The 21,836-nt window shown below is 37.2% G+C and overlaps 1 protein-coding gene across 2 annotated transcripts in view; it reads left to right on the forward strand.

Annotated features, from left to right (window-relative positions):
* POLA1 (DNA polymerase alpha 1, catalytic subunit) overlaps nucleotides 1-21,836 on the forward strand; it is a 204,000-nt gene that overhangs the window by 69,809 nt on the left and 112,355 nt on the right. For both annotated transcript variants that reach the window (XM_052794757.1, XM_052794758.1), the window contains exons 27-33: nucleotides 3,660-3,692; nucleotides 5,254-5,346; nucleotides 8,585-8,790; nucleotides 10,082-10,214; nucleotides 11,806-11,937; nucleotides 14,012-14,186; nucleotides 21,556-21,737. In XM_052794757.1, the coding sequence (XP_052650717.1) occupies nucleotides 3,660-3,692; nucleotides 5,254-5,346; nucleotides 8,585-8,790; nucleotides 10,082-10,214; nucleotides 11,806-11,937; nucleotides 14,012-14,186; nucleotides 21,556-21,737 (954 nt within the window). The remainder of the gene's footprint in view (nucleotides 1-3,659; nucleotides 3,693-5,253; nucleotides 5,347-8,584; nucleotides 8,791-10,081; nucleotides 10,215-11,805; nucleotides 11,938-14,011; nucleotides 14,187-21,555; nucleotides 21,738-21,836) is intronic.

Genomic DNA, 21,836 nt, shown 5'->3' on the forward strand with positions numbered 1-21,836 from the left:
CAGCGCAATATTATTTGCAAAAGGAAACTACCAAGTAACAATTTTCCTATTCTCTTCCTTCTTTCTTCTGTCTTCCCAGCCTCACTATAAACCTCCCTTCCTTTTCTGTGCATTTCTGAGAAACTGCTAATGATTGATATGATAGCAGTGCTGTCATTCTTTTTAACAAAAAAAAAAAAAGAAAAAAAAAGTCATTTTTATTCTAGGTATTTTAATAGAGTCCCATTAAGGATGTATGGCTGACTGAAATATTGGCATGAAGGGCTCTCACTGAGCTGAGCCCAGGAATTAAGAAGTCAGGAAATCGGCTGCTGCATTGCAAAAGAACCTTGTGTGACACAGTATCTCCTGATTGGGGGGATCATTACTGCTATTATGACTCGACTTGCGTAGGAATTTTAAATTTCATCTGAATGTCAGTAATAACCCTCTTAGCAAATTATCCTGAATAAAATCACGAAGGCATTTTATATAATAGGTGTTGAATTACTGGATAGATTTGCTAATTAAATACTCTTTGTTCTGCTGCAGTTGACATTACAGGGTAAGATCTTGAACAATTATTCTCAACAGCTGTACTTTGTTAAGGGAAAAATTAACTACAAAGTTTATTTTTTTTTCTACACTTGAAGTTGGCAGATTTTTGAAATGTGCTTGAAAAAAATTCCATCATCCAATTGGTAATGAGAAGATAAATATGCAGGTGTTGCTGTGAAATCAGATAACTACTGACTGCCTTATTAATGAATTTAGCAAGCCTTTATAACCTTCTGTTTTGTAGCTGTTGGCACTTACAAGTGATCTCCTGTCAGAATGGGTAGCACTAGCATATGCCAGTCACTTGACGAAGCTAACTTGTCTATGACTGTCTTGTTACTACTTACATCCACTGCTGTCCTTGGAGACAATTGAGAAATGGTCTTTGCACAGCCAAACAATTTTTTTAGTAGGGGGTAATCCTATTTAAAAAAAAAAAGTTATCTTTTTAACTGTTAATAGAAAGCATTATTTCAGAGAATAAAGTAGAAAATGCCAGAGATTATTAAGGGAAAAAATGGTAGGCCTTCTTTTCTTTTACATGTAAACTCTTAATTTCTCTGTCCAATTTCAAAATTTTGTTTCGGGGACTCCTGTTTGCTTTTGGAGTACTAAGGGAAAGGTATAACCTTTCTCTGTAGGAGTTAGCTAATTAAGTGAGAGAAAGGGGGGGTGGGGTGGTGAATAAGCTAGAACTCTGATTACTGTATATGAAATTTGATGTCATGTACCAGTGATATGTGTCTTTAGAATAATTTCAAAACTCCATGGAAAGGTGGTGGGGCGGTGCCATCTGAATCACTCACTAGGAGATGAATACGAGTGGAATATCTTTTTTTTAAGGTTCAGATTAAAATGGAATTGGGTGCATCTGAGCACATACAGCCTAGAGTGAATCTGCAGTTAAGACTGACCATCTTCCTGTTCTTCTTTGTCTACATAGAAAATTGAGGCTGGCCGAGCTTTTTGCAGCTTGGGACATCAGCAGAGTTCAGTCATCACATTGTCCGAGTACCTAGTTTGCAGCATCAGTGGATAGTCTTTAAACCAACTGGATGTTTTGAACTTGACCCAGAGAGTGTAAATCCATAGGTATCCGTGTGTGCCTGGGGAATAACCCTGATAAGGACATTCATTGTGAGTCAGCTGTGTCAAAGTTACATTGTGGTCTGGAACCTAACCTTTCCTTAAGGGCCTTGAAGGGAGTGGTATATTATGTTTGCTTAGCTCATGTCTTTGTACTTGAGTCCATCCTTAGGTGCAGTGATTTTTCTTCGAAGATGAAAGTGGCTAGGAAATGTGTCTGAACAGAAACTATGCTGAAACAGAACATTAAGTTTGCAAAGTCAAGCATTGCAAAACTAAGAATGCCAGTGGAATATAGCTTTCAGTGCATAATTCTGTGGTGCATAATTTAAAACAAACTGAAAAAGCATAGTGGAGCATCATACTTTAGTATTCATCATTCATTGTTTAAAGGTTCAGAAATATTAAAGAAACTTGCTGTTAATGTTGAAGGAATGATAGTGTTGTCATCCTGTTCGTGTACTGTTATGTAGAGGTGGACATTCCACCTTTGTTTCAAAATTGCGTGCTGTAATAGCAATAGTCAATATCATGATAGTCAAGACTCTTGCATTCATTTTAGGCTCCTTGGCCTCATGAAAGTAATGAGATTTCCCTGAAGATGGTAGTATTCCCACTAAGCATGGCTAGCTGTTCCCTGTTTGTCCTTTTTCTTTCCTCATCCCTGCTAATTTCTACTGCTCAGCTCCCTGTCACAGACTTCTTGACTACAAGTCATAATTCTGCCTTTTTGGCAAATATGGCCAAGGAGTATTACAATTTAATGTATGAAAAATAATAAAACTTAGACTAGGTTACTGAATTTAATATAACCTGTTAAAATAGTGTGTTGCCTGACTATCTTTAAAGCTAGAGTACCAAATTGTTCGGGTTCACCTAACAGACTCTGATCTATCATCAGTGTAACAAGTGGTTCAAAGTAATCCTCTTTAAGAAAATTTAAAGTATAAATATATAAGTAGCAGGACTAGCTGAAAAAGAACTGAAGTTTATGCTGAGTGGGGATGGAGAGGACTGAAACCAGGGAACTGGGACTAACCAGGTAGAATCTGGAGCTGTGTGCCAGAGCACCAGGATGCTGCTGAGAAAGGAAATGGGGAATACAGTGGAAACATGGCCAGGTGACTGAAGGAACGGACCAGATGTTGGTTCTTTTGCAGCTGTGCAAACTTCACCAAGCCCTTCTTGCTGCAGCAGCTACACATTTTGTTTGTCAAGCTAGTTTTACTTTGTCTTTTCTGCGCTACAGCTGTATCTGTGGCTTCAGATGGTACGCTCTTCCACCCCTCTCCCATATGCTGACCAGTATTAGAGATGGAAGCAGGAGCCTACTCATGTGAGGTCTCTATAGCTATTTCTAAGGTTCAGAGAATTGCTATTCAGAGCATTCAGGGAACTTGGGATGAGCTCTTGGCTGAGGAACAAACCTCGTTACACGTGGATTTGCCCATTGAGTCAACATCTTTATCCTACCTCTATCCCAGCTCCTTGTCCCAGTTCTGGTTTCCCTAAGGAGTTTGTTTTCTGATGACCCATTTTGAGATCACTCTAAGGGTAATCAACCTTTTGACTAGGTTCTTGTTAAGTGAGCAGCATCCAGGCTTTACTGAGTAAGAAAGGACGTTTTGGGGGAAAAGACTCAATGACATCAAGAGATAAGATGATGGATATGGAGGAGACGACTGACCTATATTACTGAAAGAGGCTTAATTCTGGCACTTCCTGATTAGGTTTTATTTGAGCATTTGTTTCAACGTTCTTTTTTTCCTAAGGTAGAATGTGTGTGTGCACATGCAATTTTGAGATTTGTTTTAATCTTGTTTTAGGGGAGTTAATAATAGCATTAATACAAGGTCAGATGAGAATTTACTCATGTAATAAGAGTATTGAGGTGACTGTGTGTTGCCAGGAGAGAGGTGGTTTGCTTTGTTTTGAAAGGTGAGAGCATTTGGAGTTAGCTACCTAATGGATATGTTTGCATGTGTTAGCTTGTAATTATATCATACACTAATCTTTGATTATTTTTTTTATTTCAGATTTTGATGCATACCAAGGAGATGGTGCAAAAGGTAATGCTGAGCATTTTCATTAAACAACAACCCTTAAAGAGCACACCTGGTGAAATTTTTTTTTATTCTAGGAGAACTGTAACCCAAACAGACCTGAAATCACTTCTTAGGATGCCTGGTTTACAAATGTAATCCTTCCTAATGGATTATAGCTTTTTTCTTTTCCTACCACAGATATGATCTGGCCCCTGCTTGAAGCCTATGTGTGACTGTTTCAAGGAAATTAGCAACAGTGCTAATTAGAGTTTACTCATAGACCTGTTACACCATGTGTTCTAGTGTTTTATTATGGTTTATTTTTTGGCATCCTTTAAACTCTGTCACAGGGTGGTTTTTTGACTATATGGAGTTTAACATGGACATAGCCATGCTGCAGTTTTTACAGCTGCATTGATTTTCCACCATTGAAAACATCAGGTTTTCATTTTTTCAAGTTAATATTATGTAATTGGATGCATCTGCCCATTTTTGTGGTGACATTTTTTCCTTGCTATGCCTTTCATATGCACCTCAGGCTTTTTTATGTGCCTTGGTTTGTCTAGAGTTTGCTCCATTATCCCAGAGTATTATGGCAGTCTGGCTGGTGTTTGAACACAATCTTTTCCAAGCAGGGCATTTGAGTTATTACAAGGATCAGTATGAGAGATGATACAAAGGGCAGAGTGTCAGTCAGAGAGAAGGAATCAAGTAGGTGTTTGTGTTCATCTCCAGGTGTAATTGTTCAGTAGTTCAACCTGGGGATACAAAACTTGTGGGTGATAGTAGCTAGATCCTTATGCAAAAGGAGTGCCTTGTTCCCTGAAAGATCTGCTGCCCCAGGGAGGACTAACACGGGTAACTAGATTACAGTAGAAAAAAAAAAGATGGGAGTGAGAAAACAGAAATATGAAGCCACCTGCGTAATCTGAAAAAGTGTAAGAAGAGCAGCCTAATCTGGACAGTACTGTGGTATTGTCAGTTATGGTATCCTCTAGCCAATATTTTCACTAGATTTGTTTGAAATAGAGTATCTAAGTTTTTGGGTTGGGTTTTGTTTTTAAGTCCAGAATGACTTTTTTGCAGTAGTATGGTGATGGCTACAAATGGGATAGGATACCTGACTGTGGTATTATCTTTCAAGCACATTGGCTAAATGCCTCATCTGAATAGTTTGAATTTGTCCGGCAGTCTTTGAGTCTAAGTGATCTTCTTGTGTCCTAGCAGTCCAAAATTATTTCTGATTAGAGTTCCTGCTGTTTCTCAAGATTAGACTTGTTCACTGACTTATTTTTCTAGCATTCATTTAGTAAAATTCTAACCACTTATATTAGGTACACAACTGAACAGTGATTTTTTTTTTAAACATATCAGTGATGTAAGTTTCATCATTCTCTTTAAATTCATGTACGTCTTAATGAAATGTACAGACTTCTCAGTAAAAACTTACTTTATGTTTTTCTGCTCTTTAGTATTTAAGGGATAATATACAGATAATGGTATTTTTGAATCTTGAAAATGAGGTGGGACTTTAAAAAGACGGAGTGGCTCTGTTTTGTTTTTCAAAGCAATTTGTTTCATTTAGATGAACCTTGAAGTGATTTATGGAGACACAGATTCCATTATGATAAATACTAATAGCACCAATTTGGATGAGGTCTTCAAGCTTGGGAACAAGGTAAGGAATTTTTTCTTTTTAGAGCTTTCCTGCATGTCTGTGTTGTAACACTGAGTGGAGCAGATGGTATTAAGAGAGGACTCTATGGCGTAAGCAGAGAATAGGCCACAAGGAAGAATTTGACGATGTATGGAAGCTATGGAGTAGTAAAAGTTCAGAGTGCCCTGTCTTCAGACGTAGCTACTCTGTGCATTTTCTAAAGTGATTAAATTAAATGAAACATTTCATTGTATAATGAGCTTTTTTTACCAATCCTAAGTTACCAGGATGCTATCTGAATACTTGGTAAGTCAAAATGTAAGGTACAATTCCTCCACATTAGTTAAAATTACAATGTGAACACAATTTTGATGTTAATGATTTTTGTTTTGACATGAGAGATGTCTATCAGTTTAGTTTTGTTTAGTTATGTAGTGTGTGTTACGCTCTATCTGCCATCAGATTTCCAGTGGCAAATTCAAATATTAATTTCCAAGGTATACTAGATATGGAAGAGATCTGTTTGATTAGCAGTTGGCAATTGATGATGTGGAAATTTTGCAGCTCTCTGAAATTGTGGAAGAGAAGCAAGAAATGTTTCAGAACACTTTAAAGAAAAGATGTAAGAGAAGTTGGTTTTGGAAGAAATTGTGATGAAAATGAAAGCTATGGAAGCTCTAAAAAAACCAAAGAAAACCTGGAGGTTTTTTTCAGTATAGTATTAAACAAAAGTCATGTAATTTTAAGGCAAGAGTGATTCTGGGTTTTTTGTAGAATGCTTCTGCTTTCATGCTAGGTTGGTACTTTCAGAAGTAGGTGCATCTCAGGAGCATGGAAAAAGGAATAATATCTTGATGTCATAACCAAGTAGCAGGAGGGCTGATGGCATGGAAGAAAGCAATCTCTTTTTTGTTTGCCACCTACAAGACTATATTTAGTTTCAAGTGTATATATAGTAGTGTATAAGGAAGTTTAATCTTACTCTAGCCGTGTGTGTGTGTGGTTTCATTCTGGTTTGATTTTTGTCCCTGTACTCCCATTTGCTGGGTAAACGTTACAGAGGAGCAGTTAAATGATAATAATTTTTATAAAATCTGACAGGATCATCATCATAGGTTAAATACTTCTGATTTTGATTCAGGTTTACTGAGAGAATGGGGGGGTGTGCGTAATTCATATAAAAAAAAATCAGGATAGAGAATTGTATCCGTTGATGAGGAACACTCTTAAGAAATGTCACTGTTCTATTGCATATTAATTTCCTTCCCAAAGTATCATTTTCAGAGATGAGGGATATTTACATTGCATTCATTATACTTTTTGTTTTGATGTAGACTGTATGGCAGGCACACAGGTTTAATGCAAACAGTTACTGTGAGAGCAGTTAGTGTATGTACCTCTGTTCTGATGCAAAGTGTCAATTTATAGGTTGTCTTCAGCAATGAAGCATTCCTCCGAGACATTAATTTTGTTTTTCTCTTGGAGAAAATTCTCTCATCTTCTTTCTGAATTTTCCCATCTAATGCCTTGTCTCACAGGTTTCTGCTTGTGTTCACCCTTGCCCTTAATCCCCATTATTTATATCCATGCCCCTTTTAGTCATTACTCAGCAGAATTTCATACGTTTCTCATTTTCTGTGCATCCTTGTGAATCAGATTTGCCAGTACATTCAATACTGCACTGTTGCTGGTTTTTAAGCACTTCATTAGTAAGATGTAAAAAAAAAAAATTTAAAAGACTTGGAAAAAAAATAGCAGAAAAATGTTCAGAGGAATTGTTTGACTGTTTTGCTTTAACGAGCAAAATACGAACCTTTTGACAAAACAGTTTTGCCTCATGATGTCCTTCATAACTTATAAATATACAAGGGCTATAAAACACTACTAAGGATAGCCCCAGATTATTAAAAGTGATGATAGCTACTGCAATAGGAAAAAGGGAGATCTAAGTGAGAAAAATTAAATACACACATATATGTATACGTATACATAATACATATACATGGAAAATTTGTAAGGAAAGTTTTGGTTAAAACTGGTAATGTGGGCCCAAAGCTAGGTAGAAAACCAATGAGATTTTATGCTGGAAGTACTGTTCCTGTCTTAGTGAGGGTATGTGTTAGGTGGCAAAAGAACTTTAATTTATATAAAACTTCAGTGAGGCATGAGAAAAGGATAGTTCATAGTTGGTGGTCTCTGACGAGAGAACTGGAAATAATAGAGGAGTAAGAGTAGATAGGGAGATACTGAAAATCAAGAGGGAATGAAAGTTGTAGAGGAAAGAAAATGAAGAGTAGAACATGTGAAGACAGAACAGGATGTCTGAGGAGTGATATGCAGATATTCTGTTGAAGAAAGTAAAGTAAAAATGTATGAAGAAAGAAAAATGCGAGTGGGAAACTTTTAGTTGAGCCAGTAGGTGGGCGAATGTGTACTGGAACTGAAGTTCTTTGTTAAAGGTACATGCTGTTTTGAGCTGTTGGCACTTCTATCCTCTTAGAATAAAGGTAAGAGATGTGGAGCCACTTGATATTTGGTACTATATTAAGACAACATATCAAGTGCAATTTCAAGCTTTTGTATGTGGATAAGACATAGCCTGTGTGTAGAAAAATGGCACCTTTTCCTCTCAAAGAAATCAGGCTATAGAAAAAGTAGGCATATTGTGGGGAAGGGTATAAATAAACACTTGCCCATTTGTGCGTGTTTTTCCTGAACAGACAGGTCTGGAGTCATAGCTTTCTCTCCCCTCCCTGGTTGGAGGGGGGAGAAAAAAAAAAGCGCCTTTGCAAGGCACCTTTTTTATAAAGCAATTTCCATGTTCTAAATGACGGTCTCTTATCTTTTCCTAGTAAGTGGATCCCTACTCTGAAATCCCTTGTTCGCTTAATTTATGTGAGAGGCTAGATGGAGTAGCTGCCCTAGTAAAACGGGCTGGAGTCAAGTTATCTGCAAGGTCACATTCAGTCCCATGCTTCTCTGCCCAGTTTAATTTTATTAGGGAGTTAGGTATACCAAGCTGTAAATCCTGAAGAAGCCAATGGGTGAACCTTAATTTTAATAGTAGCTCATAGTTACTACTGTGTACTTAATTTCATGCTTAATGATATCTAACGAGTCTTGAAAATGTGAATGCAAACACACAGTGTGTAGTGTTACTTGTTTTAAAGCTTAAGAATGATACAATTCTAGATGGAAGTTAGATTTGTCCATAGTTACTAAGGTGTTGCATTTGGTTTTAATGTTGGTGCATTCACAGATCAAAAGTGAAGTGAACAAGCTCTATAAATTGTTGGAAATTGATATTGATGGAGTCTTTAAGTCCTTGCTACTGTTAAAGAAGAAGAAATATGCTGCTCTGATTGTGGAACCAACAGGAGATGGGAAATATGTAACTAAACAAGAACTGAAAGGATTGGATATAGTCCGGAGAGACTGGTGTGATCTTGCAAAAGAGACTGGAAAGTGAGTTTCTTTTTCCCATTGTCCTCTTTGCTTTATCTTAAACAGTACATGCTTCATAAACATTTGATATCACGTGGCTGTTTCCTGAACAGTGCAGACTGGTAACTAACATCACTGTTGGAGCATCTTAGCTGATTTTTTTTAGGAGATAGTAAATGTTACATTTTGGCATTGGTAACAGATTATGCTTGTGCCAGTCCAAATGTCTCTAATTTTACTGTCTGTTTTTGTATCTTCTGTGGAAGCTATGCATTGGAGTTGTTGCAATGTTGTATATGCAGTTTAATAAACCACAGCTGAAAGCTTGTGGAAATGGTAGGTGCTATCAGTGTTTTGGAGTCATAGGTTTTAGGTCAGATTTTTTTTCAAAGATGGTTAAAGAGGCTGGTGGTTAGCTCTTTCAGCATCCTCTAATAAAGCTGGAAGTGCACTGGGTGCAGCCTGAGGAGGTGATCCTTTCCCCCAAGACTGTTTCTCTTCCATTTTTCAAATGAGACTCTTCTGATACTTCATTATGATGGATGCTGGATCAATGATTTATTAGTTGTCATTGCACAGGGCATTTTGGTACTTAAATTCAGTGGAGATAATACATTTAGCACTGTAGAAAGAAAATTGGAGTGGGTGGAGAGGTGGTCATCTGGAGGCTGACTCAACTTGTATTGCGTACTGCCTCTTGAAAACTTAACTTAAATAAATTGGGGCCCAAGTGTATCAAAAAATGAATACTTTTCTACATCTGTAAAAATACACCACACACTTGCTTACTGTTCTTAAGACTTGCATTTTCTAAGAAAAGATGCATCATAATAGAAGCAAATTTTTCCAAGTTAGGAATGTATTAGTAATTAAAGCTATACAAATGTTTGAGAGTGTTCTTTAGTGACTAACTCTTCTGCAGCTGGCAGATCTTCCAACCACATTTTACAGAAATAGGCAAGACTTTGCTTACTTGATATGTTCTCTTCTCCCCCATCTTAAGATACCTGCTATGGAATAATAAATGGCAAAATGAAATGGGAGCAGAAAATAGAAACCAGTTGCACTCAACAATTCCAAATCACTGTTTAACATTAGAACTATTTAAAATAATTTGCTTTTAGTACAATAAGTAAATAAATAAAACGCAACATGAAATATCCTGGCAAATTTCTATAAATTTTGCGTGAGACTTCATCCTTAGGCTCTTTAATTTCTAGAGGTAACCTAGGGGAAGAGAGGATTGTGTTTATTGTAATGGTTTTGCTTTGCCTGTCTTAAGCTTTTCTTCAATTCTGGACTGTTTTTACAGCTATATAATTGGTCAGATTCTTTCTGATCAGCCCCGAGACATAATCGTGGAAAATATTCAAAGGCGGCTCATAGAAATTGGAGAAAATGTGATCAATGGCAAGATCCCAGTAAATCAGTTTGAAATAAACAAGGTAAATGACGTCTCAGCTCTTTTCTGTCTTGGAAAAACTTTACTGTTCCTGAATATATTGACTGCTGATAAAAATCTTTTTAATCCTTATAATGCTGTGAAATATCAAGAGTTTTATTAGATACTGAATAGCATGGAACATACTGCAAAGATCCTACAATATGAGAAAAAATACCTTGTGGGGCTGGAGGCCAGTCTTGCTTCCTCAGAACAACAACTTTGCGTCTTGTCCCATCCTGCTGTCTTCCCCGCTGATTCTGCACTTTGAGAATGACATGATAGCTCATGCTTTCAGGAGAAGTTTTCTCCTAAGCTGTTATTTTATATTTTAGGTTTAAAATACATAAACTGAAGAATGCAATGGAAAAAAATCAAACATTCTGTTTTCTAGAAAACCCATATAAAAGCATACTGTTGTTAGTTTATTTCTCTTCAAAGCTCCATAGAAGAAGGCTAATAGTCATTTTGAGATCTCATTCAAGACTTTCCTGCAGCAAGAAGTAAAATACTCTGCTTTATCTGCAGGAGTTTTAGCAAACAGCATTGTGGTTTTGGTTTATTTTTATGAATCCTCAATGAAACCTGTAGTTTTAACTTCAAAAGCTCCCCCTGCTCTGCCCCTGCTAGGGGGGTGTTTTACTAATGAGTTGGATATTACATGTTCCTCTCATGCTTCTAATAGAAGAGATTTCCCAAATTTGCTCTATCCAAAGTCTCTTTCTTTTGCCAGCCAGACATCTGTCTGCTCTGTAAGACTGTGTTAATCAATCAGTTAAGAAGTGTGTTCAGGTTGTCATATGAGTCTTGGAGATCAGTGATTTTTATGGTTGACTTAAAAAAAAGAGCGTTCTGATGCAAATAATCTAACAGTACTTAGTATCCCAGTAAAAGATATACATGGAATAATTTTCACTTCAAATGCTGAATGTTCCTCTGTTTTACTACTTTGGGAAAAAATAAATAATGTATTTCACTATTAAGTCAAATGTATCAGTTGTTTCTAAGAAATGGGATGATGGTAAATATTTAAACATAGCATTTTATTTTATGTAAAGGAAAAACACATTGTGGAATCTCAGTAGTATGAGATACATGGAAATATTTAAATCTAGTTGTATCCTCTTGCTACAGTGTTAAATACACTTAACCACTTGATATTCAAATTTACTTTATGACCTGACCTGGTGCAGGGGTAAGAGGGTAATCTCTGGCTGTATTTTTGTATTTTGCGTAATGTTTTCATCTGCAATGTAGTTTAATTTTAAAACAATTGCATTATATCTGTAACTGTTTTGAACTGTTGTGCTTTTAATGTAATGCATTTTTCAGACAGTAATTGTAGAAGCATCCTCATTTTATTAATAATAAAATTTTTAAAGTATGAAGGACTGGTACCTAGACCTTAATGTCTGGAACATACCTTTATTACAATTTTTCATCTTTCTTTTTTGTCTTGCAAATGTACTTGTGAATAGTAGATGGATGAGGATAGCTACTATGTAATTTTGTCTTTGAAAGTTCTGAGTTGTCCATCACGGAAGTAAAATACTTTTCTCATAGTTATGTTTCTGTTTCCTCCTTTGATCTCTCAGGCATTGACAAAAGATCCACAGGATTATCCTGACAGAAAAAGCTTGCCACATGTGCATGTTGCCATGTGGATAAACTCTCAAGGAGGCCGAAGGGTGAAGGCAGGAGACACGGTGTCATACATCATTTGTCAGGTAAAAATGTCTTTATATATAGCTAAATACTAGGTATTGTTTTGAGAGGTGGCAAAGAAAACCAGTCGAACTCCTGGAAAAAAAATGTTTTGACGTTTCTTTGTAGTGAGATTATGTTATAGTTTAAAATAGTCAGTTTACTGTACTAAATTCAGTGTTATAGAGCCAGAAAGAACCATTGTGATCAGCTCAGCTCATCTGACTATTTTCATATAGTGGCTGATGAAATTTCCCTGAATTAACTTCTGTTTGGAACTAGAACTTATTTTTAAGGAAAATATCCAGTCTTCGTTTTAAGGAGAAGAAAATTCTGGTGGTGAAGAGCCTGTTGTTCTTGGAAAGCTAGCTAATTGGTGGTGGTGGTTGTTAAATAGTGTCATTGTTATTTCCGGTCTCAACCTGTGTCTTTTTAATTCATAGTCATTGGATCTGGCACTACCTCTGTTGGATAGACTGGGGAATTTGAGAAACTTTCTGTTTTCAGATGTTTATCCTATAAATGTTTGTCATTATCTCACAAATATATAGTCCACTTTGGATTTGCTATTACAAAAAAAAAAGGTGTCGGTTGGATTAGATGGACCAAGGGATCTCTTATGCCAAACTGATGGACTTGGCAACGTGACTTCTACAGTGGACCACTATTTCAGCTCCTTCATTGTTACAAACTGAAAGATACTGTATTTTATTTAACTGAGAATTCTTAGCCTGGTGTGACAAAGCTGCCAAGACTTATGAGAGCTGGGCCATGGGTACGGCTGAGCAATGGCACAATACAAGAGAAGAATGTACTTGTTGAAAGAAGGGAGCTGAAGGAATTGCATTGTAATTATTTTTGCAAAGCAGCTGGATGAGCTGAATAGTCCTAAATTAATTTTGTTCTGAATACTAAGTTGTCTGAAAGGAGTAGGAGGGACCAATGGCTTGCAGTCTGTCTTTATTAGTGATGGGTTTTCAGTCCATGGTTGCTGACCCTACTGAAGTCAGTAGCTCGTCTTAACTGAAAAATGAAGGTGTTGTGTTCATGCATTAGTTTTATTTTGCTGTAAAAAAAGGCAAAAAAGAGACTGTACTTAGCAAAAAATAAGCTGTGGTACTCCCCCCCCCCCCCCCATCCCCATCCCCATTAAGGTTTACTTCTGATACTGAATGCTTGCTAAAATACTGCTTTTAAGTTCTGCTCTAAGATTTTTTTGACACACATGAAAAAATAAAATTTCCTAGTGTAGTTGTGAACTGGAAATATGATTCTACAGACTGAATGAGTTACGTTTTCCAGAAGAGTAACATCATCTTAGAGTTGATACTTAATTCCTCCATGAATACTGTTTTCAATTTAATTATTGCCTTCCTAAATGGAATTATTTTCTTCTTATCTTCCTCTTTGAAGCTGGAGAAGAATGTAATGTATACTCTAACCTCTGAGTGGTGTTTCTCTGTTGGCTTGAGATGTCACCATGTGTTTCTTTCAGTTTTTCCGAATATTTCAGAATTTGCGCTTTCAAATTGATACTATTGCCTCTGCCATTTATTCGCATGCCAATGAACGATGGTCCATTTTCTGACCATGCATTCTATTTGTTTCTTTATAGAATTGAGGAATCTAAATTTCCTAGCAAAACAGATATAGTTTTGATATCCACGACTTAGAATTTGCTTGTTGTGCAAAATGATAATGCTAGTTTAGTACAAAGTGAATCCAAAATGCATGCCCTCTGCGTATTTTTAACTGGGCTGATGGTTACAATGTCTTTTCATTGTGCATTTCAGAATTGACAGATGGGACTGTTTACTCTGTCTACTCTTACTGATTTGCACGTGTAGGCTGCAATAATACAAGCTGGATTTACATTCTTGAACTTGCTAGTTGATGCCAGCATCGGCAATGCAATTTTTTTTTTTTTTACTACTGCTGGATTTGTATTGGATGCATAATAAATCAACCAAAAGAGAGTGATTGTGTAACGATTTTGTGATAAAATAATGCATAATATTTGAAGCATAATCCTTTGCATAGGCTGAATGTGGATTTTACTTTTTTCACACTTTGTTTTGTATGTGTCTCCTGTCTCAGGATGGATCAGATCTCAGTGCCAGCCAGCGAGCATATGCTCCAGAACAGTTGCAAAAGCAAGACAATCTTACTGTTGATACTCACTACTACCTGTCACAGCAAATACATCCAGTAGTTGCTAGAATATGTGAGCCCATAGAGGGAATTGATTCTGTTCTTATTGCAACATGGTTAGGTAAGTATTCTAAATTCAGTTTATTTAAAGAAATACAAGAGACAAAGTGAGAAGTTTTAATGTATGTTTCTTAACAGAAATGCTTCCCAAATCAGTCTTTTTACAATGAACAATAGCTTGTGTTACATAGTCCATAGAAAGCAGCTTGGATTAAGTGTATTTCTATGACTTTTGTAGAATACCGTTTTTCAGAAGGTGATCGTTAACGTGAGCTTAATCTTAGAATACTTCTTCAGAGTTGCAAAAATTTACTGTTCATAAATGACAGTACTATTGCATGTCTTTGAGATTTTCTTAAGTTACTAAAGTAGTTCTGGAGCATGCATCCAGAACTAGCATTTTTCCAGAGAGAAGCCCTAGCATCTCTAGCATCTTCCCAGGGAGAAAGCAGTCGTAGTTACAATGAAAGGATACAAATATTTGGTAGGGTGTAAGTGAAGACTTTTGTTTGGTAGAACTTGACCTAGTGGATAATAGAAACATAAAATCTTAGTAACAGTTTTGCCTGCTCCATATGGAGAAATGAAGTGGCCCCCCAAAAAAAAGCAAGCTATTAAAAAGTATGACTAATGCTGGTGACCCACAGAATCACCAGTTTTTCATCAAATGAGCAACAGGGAATTGCTCTTGTTAGGGTTGTTTTTCCTTTTAAGAGGATGTCAAAGGAATTAGAGATTTTTCTGCCCAACTCTGATTGCCTCGGTCTGCTCCATTTCCTAGGCTTCTTACCTAGAAAGAAGTGTAGGTGTTGAAAAATTGTTAACAGTTGTGTCAGGTCTCTTTCCATGAAAATACAATGCTGTGTGTGTAATCCTTTCAGTGTTGTTTCCTCCCTAAAAGTGGTTCACCAACAGACATGATTGATTTCCTTGATAAACAGAAATTTTGTGATTTGTATCCTACATCTAGTTCATTATTTTTAAAACTGTTACTCAAGGACATGGAAAAAGTTGTTAATCTTGCTGGCTGCTGAGTTCTTGACAAGACTGTCCTCTCCCACAAGAAAACTTTTTTAGAGAGTTGCACTGTGTCAGTTTAATAATCTCCTGTTTGATGCTATGCCCCTGTCTAGAGGAAGTTCAGACTTGGAGAAATTATTTTGTTCAGAATTTTGGAATGCTCAAAGGAAGAGTTAGTCCTCAGCATTTTGTATTTAGGTAATGGCCAAGATCCAGGATTTGGTCACTTACAACCAACCAGCAGCATGTTGCCTTCAGGATTGTTCACCTGGGACACTGCATCTCTTTAGCTTCCTTCCTAATGGTGGGTTCTGCTCATGATAAGCTTGCAGTTTGCACTTAAAATGTGTGCAAGTAAGTTCCTGTCTTGTTGCTTCTCAAGAAGGGTGATAGCCATGAAAGATTTTCATCTCCCAAGACAGTCTGTATAACGTGCAGCTTATTCCATCTCCATTTCCAAGTTGTCAGTAAAAAAAAAAAAAATAAAAAATAAAAATTTTGCTTTTTCTGGGAGGCTGCAAGGAGGTATTCGATGTTGCAGTGTGTCCTCAGCAGCTCTGGTGCTTTGAGGAGGTGTCAGCCCAGCTTCACACATGCAGGCTGACCATACAAATCATTCTGTTTATGTGGCAGGGCCTTGGTATACAACTTTCCCTTGATGTCAGAGTGGACTATGTGGTATGCCTGACTGAAAAGGTCAAGCACTCTTGGTTAGATTGAAGCCGTTTAAAATAGGCGGTAAACTTGTACTTCATTTAGGTGAAAGACAGGAAAGATTTCTGAAGCTAGTTTATTTTATTTGGCAAAGATTGTTAGTCTTGTGGGGTTAGGCTCAAATTCAGAGTTGTTCCTTATTCACAACAGGTTGAATTTTCAAAAAGACTGGCTCCTTTCAGGCACCTAAATTAAGTGCCCAGATCTTAAGAACTGTGTGCCACTTGATAGTATCTACTGTTTGCAAATGCCTATGCTGCTTTTTGTGCTATAGTACGTTCGAGATGAAAATTTCTTTTATGGTCTATAATAGCATCCTGCAGCTGAGAGTTTATTAATAGTTCACAATTGTCAGTCTGGAAACCTGTATGTATCTATTACAATCTTAGATCTGAAATGTGTTCAGTTTGACCTTGCTGTGCTGTAAAAATGTTACCTCCTTCTCCAGCTTTTTTCCTGGGAATGCTTGAATTGAGCTTTAGGGTAAAGAAGTCATGTATTTTTCAAAAGTTCTGCTCTACTTAGGTCTTTATATACAGCACTTAATCAGAGTCGTACATAAATCGTTATCTGAAGTTATCTTACAGCTTTTTTTTTTTTTTAACGGTACTGGAGGGAAGTGGTTTTGTTTCAAAGAAATTGAAAATAGTTTACAAGTTATAGAAGTGTACAAGATACTTGAGCCCAGCTTGCTACAACAAGCAAACATGAAAACTGTTTACTGTTCTGTGTTGCTAAATTGGGCTTTTTTGCTGAGTATTTTCATCATGTTACACATCCAAATTCCTGTCGTTTTTCCTATCTTGTTGCAAAAGAAAGTATTTTTCTGTTCTGAAGAAGAAAGCTGGTGTTCTGGACGGTATCGAAGTGGACATACATATCTGTGGACCAAAACTTGGTTGCATTCCCATTGTGTGTGTCTTCCCCCGCCTGATCTGATTTATTGCGTTATGCAGGGTATGTGTCTGTATAGGGAGAATGGTTGTAGAAGAAAGATCTCAGTTTCATATTTAACAGAATCTCTTTATAAGGTGAATGTTTCATTGACGTCACTGCGTTAGTCCGAGTAGATAAAATTGAGCTCTACGTAGGGAAGATTTGCTCATATCAAAATGAAGAAAAGTTCTTTGTTCTGTTAGTGCTCAGAGCAAGTTATTTTAAGCTATTTTAGATGCTGAAGAACAAAAGCAAATAACCACACCTAAAAATTGCAGAGAACTCCTTAAATATCGTATTTATTCACTATGGAATCAAGCTGAAAATTGCCTTTTGTTTTCGGACATTGTAGGAGGTCTGCCTAGCCTTTGAGAGATGGAAATTCATTGTTCCTAAAAACGAGAACCTCATGGGCTTACTCTTGCATTCACTGTCTTTTTCTTGAAGTTCTCAAGGAAAAGGAGTGGCAAGATGAGGATTTGTCAGGGTTTCTGAAACTAAGTAAAGTGTGCAGTCTGATCAGTAATATCATTCAATAAATCTGGTCGTCTTAAATGCTTGCAGACCTTATATACTTCATCCTGAAGATAGCTTTTAAATGAAAAGAACTGTATTGGCAGAACAATTCTCTTAATGTATTTAAAGTAAGGTTTTTTTGTTGATACATAAATACTGCTCCTTCTTATCTCAAAAAAAAAAAAATCACATTCTATTTCTGTGTTGTCAAAAGTATCTAAACATTATGGAAGCAGAGTCATTTAACCATGGGATTTTTGTAGCTGTTTCTGCATAACATCATTTTCTCTAAATTCTGGGAGTTGCTGACTGCTGTCCTAAACTGTGTCATGGTCTTCTGAAAGAGATGTGTGCTGCTGCCTTACAGGTGGATGTGCATGTTGGTGCTCTGCAGATTGCTTGGCATTTGGGCATTTCTTAGGAAGGCTATGTGATTTTAAGAAGTCATTAACTGAGTCCCGATGAGGCTTGTCATTAAGAGTACTTCCCAGTGCTGGTCCCTCCTTCCACGCAGTGTCTGCGTGTTAGCTGCTCCTTGTAAGGAAACCCACCACCACCTTAAAGATAGTGCCTTTTTTTATTTTCTTCTTCCTAGAGAGTCATTTAATAGGTGCCTTTAATATAGTATTTAGCAGCTGCTCAGACTGACCCTTCCGACAGGAACCAGGACAGTTGTGCTCTCCTTGTGGCACGCAGGAATTACATCAGGTTCTGTCTTTTTTGTTGGTTTTCGCACATTAGGGAGTGAACCGACGGGAGAATGATGGCAATTAAGATTCAGATAATGACAAAGCTTCACGACAACAGAGCAATAAAAACCCCAAAGCGTATGAATTTTGCTGTTTGTGGTCTAGCTGGGTTTGCTTGAGATGCTCTAGACCCGCTCAGAAACTGAGGCTGGCCGAAGCGTGTTCCGACTGCGCGGGAGGCCCTTGTAAGGACCCGGTGCAGCAGGCAGGCTAGCTGTGCAGCGCAGGAGGATCTCTCTGAGAAAAATAAAAAAGCGTGCGTTTCCGAAGGGCAGAGGCCTTGGCCGCCCAGGGTGAGAGTCGGAGGGCGGCCGGCCCCGGCCCCGGCCCCGCCGCCTCGCCCTGACTGAAATGCGCGGGCTTAGCCTCGAGGTGGCAGCACCGGATGCCGTTTCCCTGCCTCTCACAAAATGTCTAACGGGCGAAAAGGGACAGGCGGGGAAACTTTTCCGTTGCTTCCCCACTAACCTGCGGGTTGAAATGCAAAATGCCCTCGGGCTTTGTTCAGCGGTCGGCGGGGACGCCGGCCAGCGCCCTGCCAGACGTCTCCCCGGCGGCTGAGGCTGCGGGCCGCCGCTGCCTCCCTGCCTGCTCCCTGGGGAGGGAGGGTGTGGGGGAAGGCCTGTGGAGACGGTCTGCAGAAACGTTCTTTTTTTAAAATACTGCCATTAGTAAAAGCTGTTCGACCTTTCCTCAGCTTCTTGAGTGACCTCTTTTGCTTGCTAGTTAGTAACTGTTTTAATAATTCTATTAAATAATTCAGGAACAAGTCCTGGAACTTACTTTTTATTGTTTACTTTTGTCACGCTAGGTTCATCAGCGTGGTTTTAATGCTACAGTTCTTTGTCACATATGCAACCTTGCAGTTTTGGTGAGGTTGGAAAGCTTACCTGTGGTGTAGGTAATTTAATGATGGCCCTGAAGATTTTCACGTCAGAGTAAATCAAAGTCCCTTTGATTTTTCTTGATGTCATGGGGGAAAAAAAAAGAATTCAAAGAAGTTTACTGATTAGTCTCATCCTATTCATTTAAAAATTATCAAAACCAGATTTTTATTCCCCCCCCCCCCATCATATAGTCCCTGTTTTGTTTACTGTGTAGTGACCTGGTCCGAGAGGATACCAGTCAGTGTGCTGAAATGGATTAACTGAACAAACTAACTATTCTTGAAATGAGATAATAGATAAAGTAGGTCCCAATTCCACAAGATAATTCAGGTAGGCATGTTCTTTTAAAAGCCTGATTTGTAGTCCCTTTGATTTCACTGGGGCTGTTTGCACACCAAAAGTTAGATGTGCGCTTGAATCATCACAGTATTTTTTCCTATTGTTTTCTCCAGCCAAAACAGCTAAGAAAGTTCAGAAAAAGGTGCGATTTAAATTCTTTCAATGAATAACTTTTTTTTTTTCTGTTAAATTATTACCAAATGTCCAGATGGTTAGTTGGTGTCACTGGTTTTGACTGAATATTGGAAAACTGGAGTTGTCTGAAGACCAGAATTTATCTCCTTTTGTCTTTTATTTAGTGAACTAGTTTTGCTCTATATTTGCCCTTTGGGAAACAACCAAAGATAGATTTCTAGCTGAACTTTAATGGCATCTGTATCGGAAAGTTGCAACGATACTTCTTCATTCCACTTCTGAACTCAGAGTAAACTGGGAATTTTTGTTTGTATTCACCATTACTATTTTAGATCCAACCTATTGCATACTTAGTTGGTTTTTTGCAAAATCTTAATACTAAACTCAAGCCCCCTTTCTAAACCTTTTATCTACTACCTGTGTGTTGTGGAACATACTCTTTGTTTTCTAAACCAGCAAATATATTATCAACCCTTTAAAAAAAAAGGGGGGGGGGGGGGCGTCCTTCCTAACAAAACCCCACAGTCTTTTTTTGGGGGTACCATATGTACTAGAGTGTAAAGAAAGCTTTTAGCAATATTTTTTGCTTTGTCAATTCTTCCTTTTAATGAGTAGTAGAGAACTGTATTAAAAGTTTAAGAACCTCTTGGAGGTGAATTGTTACCCATATTCATTGACATTTGTTTCTTTTGATAAAATTAAAATTGGGAAGATTGATTAAATTTTAGTGAAACCCCTATTCTATCAAGAACCAAATAAACTTAGTCGGCAATGGAATTTTTCCTTGTCCTTGAATTTGTTTTATGATTGCAAAATAGAAATTCAGAATAGCGGTAGTAAAGACACACATATCAAATCTTTTATGTAAAGACAATCTATATCTGCCTGTATAACACAACTCTTTTATATATGCAGTAATATTTGTCTAGTTTAACTGAATATTGTTCCCAAACATTGTCTTTAAGTCTTCCAGTACTGTATAGTAAGCTTAAGAAGAACTGTAAAATCTAGCTTCACTCTCTATTTGTAATCTTTCTTGCTCTTTCTGTAACAATTATTACATTTATTATTGAAATTTATAGAAGATATGGGTTAGTACGTAGTAATCTGTTACTTGGCTTAATTAGCCTCAGTTAAAAATATTTTTTAAAGTGCTTCTCTTTGATCTTTTCTTCTTAATCGTAAAGTAAGCTATAGTTTTCTGAACGTTTTCTTGTATGTGCTCATTTGATTAATTTTTTTTTTCTAGCATGTGCTATTTGCTAGAGTTCACAAAAAAACCCTGTAAATGGGGTACATGGACTTTTAAAAGGTTGCACATGACAAAGGATGACAAAACCCGTGGATTTTTATTAAGTTTACTTTGGCAGTCTTATTCCTAGGGCAGTGAACTTCGTGCTTGCTTGCTTATTTACTTATTTGTGATTGAATCAGTATTTTTAGGATCTCTTTTGTGTATTTATTTGTTTAAAATCTTGAGTTCTGGCAATCAAAAATAAAGCATTTTGTCTCCAGCGCTGCCGTTTTAAATGCTGCTGCTGAATTTTAACCACTGCATTAGATTGAAACCTACATGCTGTTAACCACTGAGCCAAAATGAAATCGACCACTGCATTGAAATCAGAGTTGGCAGTTGTATACGGACTTGAAGGAGTTGGTAATAGCAGTGCACCCGCGTTTCTTTAATGGGGTTTTTATTCTCTGTTTTCAGTTTTAATGGTGCCATTTTGATTTAAAGACTGTTTCTTAATAACGATGCACATTTTTATTGAAATATTTTCAATGTAACTTAAGAAGAAAATAACAATAAAGTCATCCGTTAGGAGTGGTTTCCTCAGAAACAAAATGTTCTGTTGAATACTCCCATGATAATGCGGTGTGCTTGTTTTATTTATAAAGCAATCTTGCTTAAGAAGATAAGATTCCTTCATGTTTTGTGAACCTTTATTTATGGTTAAAAATTGTAAAATGTATTTATGTTTTATAGAGGAAGTTTTGCTAAAGAGAGATTTTCGGCTTCTGAATTTACATTTTGTAACTTTCTTTTGAATCTGCTTCACCAAGCATATGAAAAATGAGCCTACTTGCATGGTTGACCTCTTAGTCTTTTGAAATTTTTGTTTCTTATTAATAGGACTGGATCCCTCCCAATTCAGAGTCCATCACCATTACCATAAAGATGAGGAGAATGATGCCTTGGTTGGTGGCCCAGCTCAGCTCACTGATGAGGAGAAATATAAGGATTGTGAAAGATTCAAGTTTTGCTGCCTCAAATGCGGAACAGAAAATATTTATGACAATGTCTTTGATGGTTCGGTTAGTTTTTTTCTGTTTCATTTCTGTTCATCGGTGAGGGAGAAAAATACTTGCAGAGAGAACAGCTTTTCAGATAGGATTCATATGATGTAGGAGAAG

Source organism: Harpia harpyja, chromosome 8 (genome assembly GCF_026419915.1).
Source record: "Harpia harpyja isolate bHarHar1 chromosome 8, bHarHar1 primary haplotype, whole genome shotgun sequence".
NCBI classification, from domain to species: domain Eukaryota; kingdom Metazoa; phylum Chordata; class Aves; order Accipitriformes; family Accipitridae; genus Harpia; species Harpia harpyja.